Raw genomic sequence first — 13439 nt, 5'->3', positions numbered from 1 at the left:
TCTGCGTGCCTACGGCACCTCAATCACCATGCTTTTTAGAAGAAATGTTTCTCTGAAGTTTCACTGTTATTTAAATTACCTTTTAATAACACCACAATGGCAGCTTTTATCCAAAATATAATAAAATATATAAGGAGTGTGAAGCTGTGGCCCATGGAAGTTGATGGCTGGATGTTTTGATTTCAAAGGGAACATTTCTGCCCAAAGCTCTGAGATTATGCAAGTGTTTTTCCCCAGATAGCTGCCATAACTCAGTATTTATCAGAAGCTACTACCACATAGTAGGAAAGAAAACAGAATAATATCTACCATTTTATAGTTAATTATTACAGGAAAACAGGTACTATAACAACAACTGTAGGACCAGGAAAATGACTGCTGATCTATACTGCGAGACTGATTTTAAAAAAATGCATTAAAAAATTTTCTGCAGGAACTATTTATGGAGCCTCCAAAGTGACACCTATTTTCAAACCCAAATAAATTTTGGTAGCTGTATAACTTACATGCTGAAACTGAATTTGCAGTTTTTGACTTTGCTCAGTAAGCTCCAAGAACTCCCTCATGGTTTCATCCTTTTCTTTCCGTGCCTGCTGTAGGTTAGTAGTGAGCTGAGTGATAATGTCATCTCTTTTCTTGATAGCAGCTTCAAATTCTTGCAGCTATAAAAGATAAAATTTAAAGTATTAATGCATGTGAAAACCACAGACAAAAAATACTAGCTAATTTTAGTTAAGTAGGAGTAAGTCATCCCTAACCTCTCTGTTTAAAAGGTGTCTCACTAGTAGAGCTTTTGTATTTTCACAAACTCTATTCGTAAAAATTTCAGAAACAGGGTTTTTCCCCCTCATTGAACAATACATGATGTCTCCATAGAATACAGTTATCAAATAAAAAAAACTTAACTTTTAAGAAGGTTGATTAGTTTACTATATAACTTACTTTTAAAATAAAAAGTGTGGCCACATAAACAAACCACCATAAAGGAAGTCAGAATATCTACTAATAGTGTTTAAGCAATTTTGTACAACTACTCATGTTCACACACTTTTCCCACAATAAATGCAGGTTATATCATCTCTCACTTGACGTGCAACAAATAGCATTCATTGTACTAAAGCATGTAATAGATACCATGCAGTATCCTACACTGTAAACCCAGGGAAACCATTCATAACTACATGAGAAAATCCGTTCAATCTGCAAAATGGATATAGCATATTTAATAGATGAATCACTTGTCATTTGGAATGATGAAGAAATTATGAATACGAAAAAATTCTCTGCAACTGTTTTTTTTTTTTTTGTAGGATTACACTCAAGCAGTTCTACAATATCAATTGGCAATATTTTTGTGTACATTTATATAAACATGTTTCTCGGTATAAAGTCCCTTTTTCAATTTGAACTCATTTAAGGCTAGTGGAAACCTTGTCTCTACATATTGCAAATTTCTTAAACCATTAGTCATCTGTAACTGTTTTGTTTACAATGTTCGCAAAAAAACCTTCACTGAGTTACGTGCTGAATCTTGGCTGTTAACATGGTAATGCTTCCTGATAAAGTTCTTTTTAGAACACTGGAGTCAACTCCTACTTTAAAAGCACAGGCCTAATGGAAATAGTAGATGTTTGTTACAGTAGGGAAAATTAGGAACAGATCAGGAACATAAGTGTGCTACACCTTTGCATTTGCATCTGTTCAATGAAATTGAATGAGTAAATATGTCAGTTCCAAAGCACACCATGTTATATAATTTCCAGCTTTTTAAATTCAATCTCTGTTCTTGACAAACAGGCAGAATTAAAGCACACAACTATCTTCCCCACTCCCCTTTTGTAATTCTTTTGTTTCTTCTGAAAAATAAAGCATATGCATTTTTTAACTGAGATACTATGCACTGTACCACTATTACACAAAAATATACTGCAACTATTAAAATATTATTGTACCACAGCCCCAAACCCAAAACCACTCAATTTTTTAAAATATATTTTTATTTTATTTTAAAAATTATAATTATAGCCATTTAAAAAATGCAAACAGTTTCACCCCTGACTTTTTCAGGAAAAACTAACAGCAGTTACAATCATTAGAAGCACTTATTTTCTTTATTATGCTATAATTATGACTATTATGTTTAGCACAACAGATACAAGACATAGTAATTAAAATTCAATGCTGGACAAAGAAATAATAAACCACCTCTTTTGGGGCAACCACGTAACTGGTGCTATGGCAGATAAAATGACACCTATTATCACAGATAAAATACAAATAATAATAATAATAATGCAACAATAGTGCAATAATAATGGTGAAAATAACTGAATATCAGAACTCTTCTTTTATTCTATAGTACTTTGCAAAAAAATAGCAAAATACAGTGACATGACCTGAATCCAAATTAGGAGAGAGACAAGTTAGACATGAAGCACAACAAAGTACTGACTTGAGTGCATTGCACCGCAGGCTTAAACTGGAAGAGTATTCTTTACTTTAAAACTTAAGTGTATATTCCAATGGTATTTCTAAATAAGAAATGCTTTCCAGTAAACCCAAATTATTAGGTGTTTTACATTCAAACATTCTTGCACTGTTGTTTTTGTATTTCAGACTGTGAAGTCTGACATAAAAATACATTTTGGTTCAGTTATATTATTCCTTAGGGAGTAAAACCTGAGGTTTTTTGATCTTGGAGGAACAGGAAGATATTAAAGTCTTTGCATAAAAGTCTTTGCATAACTGGAGAAGAATTAGGGCTTTTCTTGAAAATTGTGCTTCCATTCCTAATTTGAAGAAACTCAATGCAAAGACAATTTGAATTTTAGTCACAAAATACAGAGAAAAAGGACACACAATGGAAATGCCATTCAAAGTAACAGAACATGGTATATAATTGAAAGAAATTATGTGTAATTAATTCTATGTCACACACTTAGTGCATTCTGAACAGCTGCCATTAGTGTGAACTCCTTCCGGTGATGCTCTGCATTTTTGCATGTAACCAAATAGCAAGTAGAAAGCAACATAAGGTAATTATACCTGTTGCAATCCTTCTGTGCCATAGGCTGCCCTCATTTCTTCTATCTCTCTGCTTAGTTCTTCAATCTCTTGTTGTTTCCCAGACAATTGATTCTCCATCACCTCTAGCTGTGTGTGTGAGTGCTGCATTCCATGCTCTGAATGAATGTCTCCAACTCCAAATTCTTCTTCCTAAATCAATCCAAGCTCCTTTACATGCCAATTTTTATGTTTTATCACAGTAAGTAAAGTCAAATATCAAATTCTGTACCAAATGCCACCTTAGAACACTAACATACAATACAGCATCAAAGATCTTATTGCCATGGTAACCTCCTTTGTTAGTATAATTCACACCTCAAAAGCACTGACACAAAATGTTTCTGTGAGTTGTGCTCTATAACCTTAGCCTTAATAGATGGAGTAAACTGGTTTGCATTTCAAGTTTAATGATACACTATATTAATATAGCAAACAATGCAGATGCAGAGCACAGCATGCAAAATAAAGTATTAGTCAGCAACACAGTTTTTGTTCAAAACAAATTGAGGTGTTTAGTATTCTCCATTAGTATTACGATTCAATTTGCAATACTGTACCCTGATTAAGTCTGCAGGTATAGCTGTTCTTGTCACAAAACTGCAACCATTTACCTGTATAAAGACAATTTCTAAATACATTATTTGAAATAAGGCTTGATTTCTATTTCCCACTTACTTGAATCTTATGTGGCAATTTCTGCAGACCCATGGGAATTGTTATGCTACAAAAATTTATTTCATTTGAAACACAAAATAGCTTTCTATATAGCAAATTGCATCAAAGTAAGCATAGAAAACACATAAAACGCCCAAAATTGCAAAAAATAAATACTATTGTCTAAAACCAAAAACCTTATTACAAATCAACATCTAGAGAAAACAAAGGAATTCAGATTTAAAGGTCAATGCAAAGCTTTCTCTTTTAAATCATTAAAATACAATACTATCACATTTTAAATTATAGGTTTAATATTTTTATATATTACTAAACATAGTTATGCTTTCTGAAAGATTTTTATTCACCATGAGATTTAGTCTTTCTGAAAGTCACCTATCTCTTGATAGGGGATGAAAGGCTGTACCACAGACTTTCATTCTCAATTAGAAGGAATTTTGTGAAATAGAAAAAGAGCAGAAATGATACATTTGACATAAGATATTTGAAAACAAATCCTCTTTCACTCACCTAACACTGCAAGCCCTTTCAGCTTCTACAAGAATTTTGGTTCTACTGACGGTGCAAACCAAAACCGGCAAATCTCCAAAAGGCAAGCACAAGCCAACGTAGCAGTTACAAGTAAAAAAAAAAATCCAAATGAAAAGAACATGCTGCGTATACATGAGTAATGATCAAACAGACAGGCAGGCTTTTAAAACAGCAGACCAATGTTCAAAAATGAGAAAGCAAGAACAACTGCATTTCTCCTCGGAGCTGTTTATTACATCAGAGCCTGAAACAAAAATAAAGGTACTAGAAATGGAAAGGCAACATAGTATTTCAGACCCAAATACTATGTTTAAATCAAAAAAAGAAGCTGTACTGCTCAGATGTCTGCCATAGCCTAGATCAGGGCTTACTTACAAATAACTATCATGCCTGAGCAAATCAATAAGTGCACTGTTATAAATGGGATCAATACAGTCATTGAATTTGTATTAAGCAAATGAATAAATCTGCATTAGAGAATTTACACAGCTGACACAGTGCCCTTTCAATTTCTGACTTTCTCAGTAAAAACAAGACACCACAGAGATTACTACTTTCGTTTAGAAAGAATAAAGAAAATTGCAGCAAACAGCAACTCATAGAGTCACTGTGTATCATTTGTGTATTGCCAGATGTTTGCTCTATGTTCAGACACACAAATGTCTACGCAGTGCCTGGCACCAATGTCTTTATTCAGATTTTGGCGCATGTCCCAGATTAACAACACTAGCAGTTTAATAGAAACTATTATGAAATCCTTCCTTTCCCCCTTTGTAACTCATATTTTATTTAGGCTTAATTGATAAAGATACAGTGTACAATCATTGTAATCTACCACAGTGGATACATTTCTCTTCCCATGAATCATGGCTATGTGCAACTACCAAAGACACTTTATAAAAAGAGCTAATAGGAAAGGCACAAAAGTCTCTTCTCATTAGTTGTTCCAGGCTCCTCAGCAGCGGAAAATTCTACAAAAGACCTTTAACTTATAAAAGGGATTTTGCTACACACATTCAAAACAACTGTCTGTAACGTCAGAAATGTTGCTCCATTTCACAGAAATCTAACTCTTCGACATCACGCAAGTGATGCACACGGTAACATGGTAGTCCATGCTGTTTCTCATCTGGTACCTTCTGCTTTCAAATGCCTTACATCTTCTGGCAAAGTGCAAGTGGAAACATGACAAGGCAACAAATTGCACTGTAATCTGTGAAAAAAACCCGAGACAGACAGCCACAGCAGGGTGCTGTATTGAGGGAAACCTTGGGAGCAGCCTGGCAACCCCTGGCATGACAAATTCTGCTGTGTAAGAGCAGACAGACAGTCCGTAATGAGTTATTAGCTTCAAAATATCTTTATTTAAAATTAATTTTCCACTCATCTGAAATATATGAATTCAGTAGCTCAGATGCCAACTTGAGTGTTAGTAGATGGCTACACAAGGCCTGCAGGATTCCTGTGTTTTGACTTATGGTCCCAGTGATTTACCCATTTGGAGACCTTCTGCAAGTCTATAAATACTCTTAATGTAGATTCTTATAATATCTTCTTTAAAAGCTTTGCAGTTCACCTTTAACACTGAAACATCCTTATGCCTTAATTACCTATGATGTGCTTAGTTACATACCTCAGGAAACAATTAAACATTGAAAGAATCAAACCACATACCATTTTAACATAATGAAACCAAGAAGTAACAAGAGCTCTGGATAAAATTGCATAAGCAAATAATCACAAAATAAGAACAGATTAAATTTTACAATACATTACGCAGCAGCCACAGTTTTGGTGAACAAAAGATATGAAACAAGTGAAGCTTAAGGAAGTCTCTCAAAGGACATTCTGTCTGATTGTTCTTCCTGTCTTGCATTTTGAAAATAATTCACAGAAAAAGTATTTAATACTAAAAAGTAAAATATAATCTGTAGTCTGTTGGCTAAAAATAAAGGTTTCATTTATATTGCATCAGTTAATACATAGCTTAAGGCAAATGAAAGGAATCTTCTTTCTGAGAAACAAGGAAAACCAACTTCCATCACTGAATTAAGGTAGTGATTCATGACAATTGCCACCAGAGGTCAGGATTACATTCATAAAATCACTGTACTCTGTTTAATGTTCCTTAGACCTTGGAAAACCTGAAACTGTTTCTCAAAACCAGCAGTAGTGATATATAATGTGTAACTACTTACAACATTATTACCATTACTACTACAGAGATTTCCCCTTAAAAATAATAAATTCATGCTCAGCATAAATCAATACATACTGTTTTGCTTAAAAGACTTGTTTGATTTGGTAGTAGAAACATACAGAAGTATCTGGAACAGATTAACAATTTTACCTCATCTTTTCTTTGCCCCTCCACCCCTTCTTGTACATTTTGGACATCTGAATCCTTCATAAAAAATAATATTTAGACCTTGAACACTGCTTTTCAATGTTCTTAGCCTCTTCTCAATTTTCTAGTTATGTCACAACTGACTACATGAAACTTAGCTAAAATTAGGAATTAGGTCAATTTGGGCAAACGCATTTCAGTGTATTTTGGGGGCTTGGTGGGGGAGGGTTTATACTCCATGAACAAAAGCCATTTTCAGTTCGTGATGAAAATAGTTACAATCCTGTAATATAACTAAGGTTAGTAACTTCCAAAGGAGAACAATTGATGACTTTTTAAAATACCACGGCTTAATAAATAGTTCTATATATTAGAACAGCAACAGGTTTCTTTATGCAGTAGTTAAGGTTGAGGTATAGAATTTAATTAAAATTTAAAAAACCAACTTTCTAGAATTCATATTGACCCTCTCTTCAGAGATATACTTTGCAAATTGGAGAGTCAAGAAGAGACAAAAAAAAAAATCAGGTGAAACAGTCTTTCAGTTATACCATAAAATTGAGGCACATGGAAAATGTATGGGGGCAACTTTACCTTACACAATTACAAAATCCCCCAAAATTCCAACTGTTGGAAAAAGCCTAACTTCCCTTAGTTCTGAGTTCAAACCACAATCTTAAATAGCTAACCACCATTATAATTTAAGACTGTGCAGGTAAGTGTCATTGTTGCTGAAATTCAGGAATTTGTCCCAAAAAACAAGCTTGTCATATGAAGGATTTACCAGTCTTCAGTTGGCTACAACCTTGACAGTGTAGGTATTAGAAAGGTGGCTGAGCAAAACCGAACAAAAGACTGTATGTACAATAAACTTCCTTCAAGACAAAAATTCTAATATAAACGTACCTTCAGTTTTGCTTAGACAACTGTACTGCCTTATAATTTTGTGTATGGTAAGTTGTCCAAAGAGGGAAATACTTATCACTGAATTTTATCCAATTCCTCAAGAGAAAGGGTTGAAGAATTAAAACCATCTGTTTTAGTTTATCAACTACAACAAAACAAACTATTTATGACCTATTTGAATTTGAAGAATGACAACCACAATTCAATTTAATTTCTGTCAAAACCACTAAAAATAATACAGATGTTCTGATTGATAAGGAAAAAGACAGATCAACAGGCCCATGTCTCTTCAAATATGGGGTTTCTTAGAGTTCTGAAAAGGAAATCACGTATTTGAAAAAAAACCTAAGCTCAATATTTTATATATCTGCATAATAATGCTGCTACAGGGAAAATTTAATTTATTCTCATCTTCTTCAACTGAAAAGGTTTCAGGTAATTTTATTTACAGTATGTCCATGAATGGAAGTAGAGCTTTTAATAATAAAGGTAACATTTCAGCTGATATGAAACATATTGAAAAATCAGCTCCTAAAATATCTGCATTCCTAAATGTGATGTCTCCTCATTTCAGATACCAACCAATTGTAATGAACTGGAATTAAAAAGAGTTTATTAGAAAAGATGGCAATTCTGACGACTTGAGCTTGGTCTTCACCAGAGCCAGTATCATGCTACTATTCACTAGTTTTGTGTTGTCTACTTACGTTTTAGAAAATAACTCTCAGCAAGGTAAAAAGTCTTTCTGCAGGAATAAGAACTGCCTAGTAATGCATCTATCATTGCATTTTTTAGGAAATCTGTAATTTGTTAAAGGGATATTAAGACTGCAATTCTGTTGTCTTCAGTATCTGAAAAATTGCTCCCTAATATCCTCTGCAGTATCTATGGAAATATTTGAAGAATGAAGGAGGTAAAATTAAGTGTTTAGATGTGAAACTTCATATTAAAATGAGAGCTTTAAATTCAACTGAAACTGAAGCTCCAAAACATTAAAATCAGAACACATCCACAGTTACCATGAGACATTTACCAGATGTTTTCTGCATCCTGCTGCCCTGTGCAAAGACATGTTTTCTTCAGCATTTGCAATTCAGTCTCCAGCACTGCTTCCTACCACCTCAGAAGTGATCAAAATTTCAGCCATATTTCATCATATACACAGTATGTCTCACTTGTAAAAATGCATAGGTATCAATGACATTGTCAACTGTTTTCAAGGGTTCATTCTTCACATACTGCAAATTCCATTTAAAAGTAATCACATACCATGGTGATGCATATTCTAAAAAGGTGCACTGTGGTCATGGCAGTTCTTCAAAAGTATGTCTGCTATACTCTCAATGGCAAACAGCAATGAGATTAATTTGACTACTTCATCCCCTCTTACTTGTTGCTCAGCTTAAGATTCTGGGTGTGTTTGTTCTAAAGTGTTTAGCACAGAGAACTCCAAAATAAAACCCTGTCTCTTCACAAAGTGATTGATTGAGACATGAAAAATTAGATTTTTAAACTAAAACCAATTCTTAGTGTATTCAGATGTTCCATGACTATTTCTTGCTGGCACGTTCTTGACCGACATTTACGCATGAGGTAGTTTACTCCTTACAAACATAACTGTTTTATCTGACAGGACCCAAGTTCCATACACACAACTACCCTTCAGTGTGACAGAGATGAGCTGTAGGCACCAATATGTGGGCTGACTCTGGCTAGCAGATAAGCCCCCACTCCAGTCACTCACTCCCCCACCAGCAGGATGGAGGAGAGAATTGGAAGGGCAAAAGTAACTCACATTCATGGGCTAAGATACAGTCAGCTTAGTAAGTGAAAGAAAACAAACCAGCCAAACAACAAGCAATGCTCAGGCACTCACTCACCATCTCCCACCAGCAGACTGACACTCAGCCAGTCACTGAGGCTGCTTTGAAACTCATTAAAATGTAACTGACTTGTTAAACAGTCTCTCACAGAAAATTAGTTGAGATTATGCACAGCCACTACTCCCATGGCAATACAAAGCATTAATACAACCTTAAGGATGACATTGCTACAATAGTTTATGTATATACTGCATTATTTATTATAGTAGCCATCCCATTATGGAGCTGACATAATGCTTGCTTTAATGGTACATTGATCATACCAGTAATAACATGCAACAGATTTGTCCATAATATCACATCTGCTCTTTCCTTCCTTCTCCTTTTGAAAAACTATGCACAGCATTGCAGCAGACATGTAACAGAAAAGGTTGAAAGAAAAGCTAGGAAAAGCATTACTTCAGTCTTACCTCAGAACTGTAATCTTCTACTGTGGTGGAAATTTCACTTTCCGGCTAAAATAAAATATTAAAATATTTACAATGATGGCACTCTAAAAATACTAAACAAGATATTTTCCATTTTACAGTATTTGAAAACACCGAGGTGTACATGAATTTGATAGGAGTATATGTACAGTAACAATCACCTTCATTTGCTTGAATTCACAGCTTTAGTAAGGTCATTTTGCTGTTGAACTATGATCACAGGAACACTATAATTACATGACAAAATCTTCAAACAACCTACAGGTGCAAAACAATACTTTGGAAATTTAACTTAATTTTCTGGGATTTATTTTTGTTTTTTTAAAAAGTACTAAGTACCATGAAAAGGATTTGTCTCTGCTATATGCGTTTTAACTAATTAGGAACTTCGCTGGCTTAAGAACACAATCTTATGCAGAACATCATTTTCATACCTGCAAGACTTGATGTTGACTAGAATTTTAAAACAAACACTCATCCTTCAGCTTCCATGGAAACCAAGGGAAGATAAAAAGACAAAGACTCAAATCTTGTGATCTAATGAAGTAGAGGAATTAAAGGAACAAAGCCTTAAAAAACTGAGCATAAACGTGCCATGGCAGACGCCTGAATGAAACAAAGTGTATCTTGAGGAACTACATAAGCTGTATCAAGTTTGAGAATCAAAATGTTCATAGGAAAAAACCACAAACTATCTATATAAGGTGCACTATCATGGAGTAAGTGTACTTGAAAGAAAAACTTGAGAAGTGCAACCATGAGTTAGAACTACTTTGGCAAAAATGATGTGCACATAATAGAGCTTGTCTCAAATTCACTTAACGTGTTAGTCAGCCTCATGTTAAATTAGTCTCAATTTCATATAGAATTCTGTGAGGCTTATTTTCAAAGGGACATGGTACGTTTTGCATCAGTAGACACAGGTGAAATTTGGAATGTTAACTGTGTTCTGTTTTGTTTTTTTCAAAGTAATCTACCACCCAGACCTCCTGAAGTTCTGCAGTTTTTACAATCCTAACAATGTTGATACTACATATTTTGAATCCAACATGCAGCTCCAGAATGTAAATAACCTAAACAAAGGGTTTTACAAAGGTTACACTGTTTTATGTACAGAGTGCACAACATTACCTTAAAATATTTATTTGGAAGTTAAAATTCATATAATGCATACAATTATAAAATAAAAACAGGTCCACCCCAAAAATAAGACACTAACTGAAACAGAAATCAAAATTATGTTTTAAAACTCTAGGGTGACAAAAGTGTTTCTGCTATGGAATACAAATATAGTATTTTAAAATATTTAATCTTCACACAAATATATTTTATTAATATTATTTATATTTATATAAGTATTTGTGTATATATAAATTTATACCAAAAAATTACATCTTGTTTGTAGTCTATGTCCTTGGTCTAGGACAAAATCCTCGGGAAGAAATAAAATCAGAGAAAACCACACTACTTTTTTTCATAATACAGATAACAAATAAATGGTCACTATCTTCTTACAATTTTTCATGGTTTATTGCAATTCAGGAGTCTTCACAAAGAATGATTAGAAGCATTCCTACAGAAGCTCAGAAGTATTACTATAAAGGTGTATATATATAGCTAGATCTAAGAACTCTTCAAATCTTTATACATAGCATGAAATATAGGCACTTCTCCAACGTGCAAGAAACAGGAAAAAGTAGTCCAACTTCTTCAATAGTTCTTCCTTGTAATGCTTTTCAATTATAAAACATCTCTTGTTTATAAGGATGATGAAATAAATTTATACATCCTCAGACAACTCAAACCTAGTAAATAATTATAGAAAAAGGCAAAGAATTTGTAGGTTGAAGCTTAGGCAGGAGTGAGAAAATATGAATTCTCAAATGAAGTTGATTATTGAAAATAATTCTCTCATTTTGTTATGGTAATTTGGCCAGACATGATATTTTTTAAGAAGTTAATCTATTGCTGATGCTTTCTGAATACCAATCTACAAAAAAAAACCCCAAAAACTTAAAAAGAGTCTAGAATATTTTTTTTTAAATCATCAAAACCATATAGTGCTCCATCAGTTTAGGTGTACAATATCTGTTGGCAGCATAATGTCAACTTCAGTCCTGGGTCTAGATAAATTTTTTGCCTGTTAAGACCAAGTATTTTTGCCACGGGATTCTATGATTTTAAGGACAGAAAGATGGCTAAATGAACTCCAGTTAAATGCACAGCCTCCTGTGCTCAGGGGATCATCCAAACCCTGCTAAAAACCAGTTAAAGAGAATTAAATCCTGTGAGCTCACACATTAGACCCCAGACTGTAAGACTTCATGTTATTCTTTTGCTATCAGAATCCGTAACATACAAGTAGTCAACATTTTACAGGCAGTCATCTTGCCCTCCGAGCAGCTTCCTAAGACCTGTTACTTCCTAAGACCTGACCAACTTTATTTCAAAATCCAGCTTCTTCCATTATCAAGCCACCTGATCTGAATGCTTCAATTCTTCTTTGGTCAACAGAAGTAACTAGGTTTTACACAGCTCACTTGAGCCCCAAGGGTCCAGTCTGAAAGGAAATAATTTCAAAAAATTCTTACTACACACTCTTAGCAACACAAAATCTTTTGACAGGATAATGCCAAGAAGGCTATTTATCAGCTCTCTCAATGCTTTCTGGAATTTGAAATAGGTATTTGTAACACCTTCACAGTTGTTTTGCACGTATTCTATTAACTATGTCCCACAGCATTTTCTTGCTGCAAACAGTTTCTCTCTTCTGGCAAAATACTTCAACACCTTATTTAGTATTTTCTTCATTGACAATGTAATTGATTTTTAAAATATATTGAAGAGACATTTCAAAGACTCTTTATAAGCAGCTATCTTCATCCAATCTTCAGATGGTACCTTTAATGACAACAGTATTCAGAAAATTTTTTAGAAGTTCTGTCTGTACGTACTTCAGAGGAACTACTGCAAGCTGATACCAAACAAAGGAGTATCAGCTTGTGGAATACAGCAGGCCCATTTCAGAGTAACTTGTTTCTGTATGCAGCGAAGCACTACTCAAAAGTCATGTTCTTGGACACTGGATGCCCAAAAATATCCCAGGATTCACAAAAGAACTCATATACAAAATTGGCTACAAGAACTGAAAAGTGATTTTCATATTTCTTTAGAAAACTTCCATAAGTAGACAATAAAACATTTTGCAAGAACTGACATCTGCACTAAACTACTCCAATTGCAGTGGATGAAGGTATAGACTGAGTATTCATGGAACAGAATTCTACCTGAAGGAAATTACTGACTTTTTTATGACCTCAGTGAAAACTCTCAGAAAATGTAACTACAAAAGGCTGGATTAATTCTTGACCAAGTTATTTTGACTTGGCCATTTCCTCTATCAATTCACAGAGGATCACAAGTAAATCTAATTAAGGAGACTGTGACTAGAAGTGAGGCAAAGAGAATTTAGCCAGAACATCCCAGACATAAAATCCTCTCTTTAGGTCATCCTGAACCTTATGGGCCTTTAATACTTGCAGAACATTCTGAATATGAAGGGCTATTCTTTTATATTGCCTTATCATGTCTTCCTTAGTTCCC

The 13439-nt window shown here is 34.1% G+C and overlaps 1 protein-coding gene across 6 annotated transcripts in view; it reads right to left on the bottom strand.

The window, feature by feature from the left end:
- AKAP9 (A-kinase anchoring protein 9) overlaps positions 1 to 13439 on the bottom strand; it is a 105544-nt gene that overhangs the window by 62272 nt on the left and 29833 nt on the right. For all 6 annotated transcript variants that reach the window (XM_082297724.1, XM_082297726.1, XM_082297728.1 and 3 more), the window contains 4 exons: positions 9819 to 9863; positions 3624 to 3677; positions 3046 to 3216; positions 507 to 662 (listed from right to left, as the gene is read on the bottom strand). In XM_082297724.1, the coding sequence (XP_082153850.1) occupies positions 507 to 662; positions 3046 to 3216; positions 3624 to 3677; positions 9819 to 9863 (426 nt within the window). The remainder of the gene's footprint in view (positions 1 to 506; positions 663 to 3045; positions 3217 to 3623; positions 3678 to 9818; positions 9864 to 13439) is intronic.

Source organism: Coloeus monedula, assembly GCF_965178545.1.
Source record: "Coloeus monedula genome assembly, chromosome: 1".
In the NCBI taxonomy this organism is placed as follows: Eukaryota; Metazoa; Chordata; class Aves; order Passeriformes; family Corvidae; genus Coloeus; species Coloeus monedula.
This window is presented reverse-complemented; position numbering and strand designations above follow the sequence as displayed.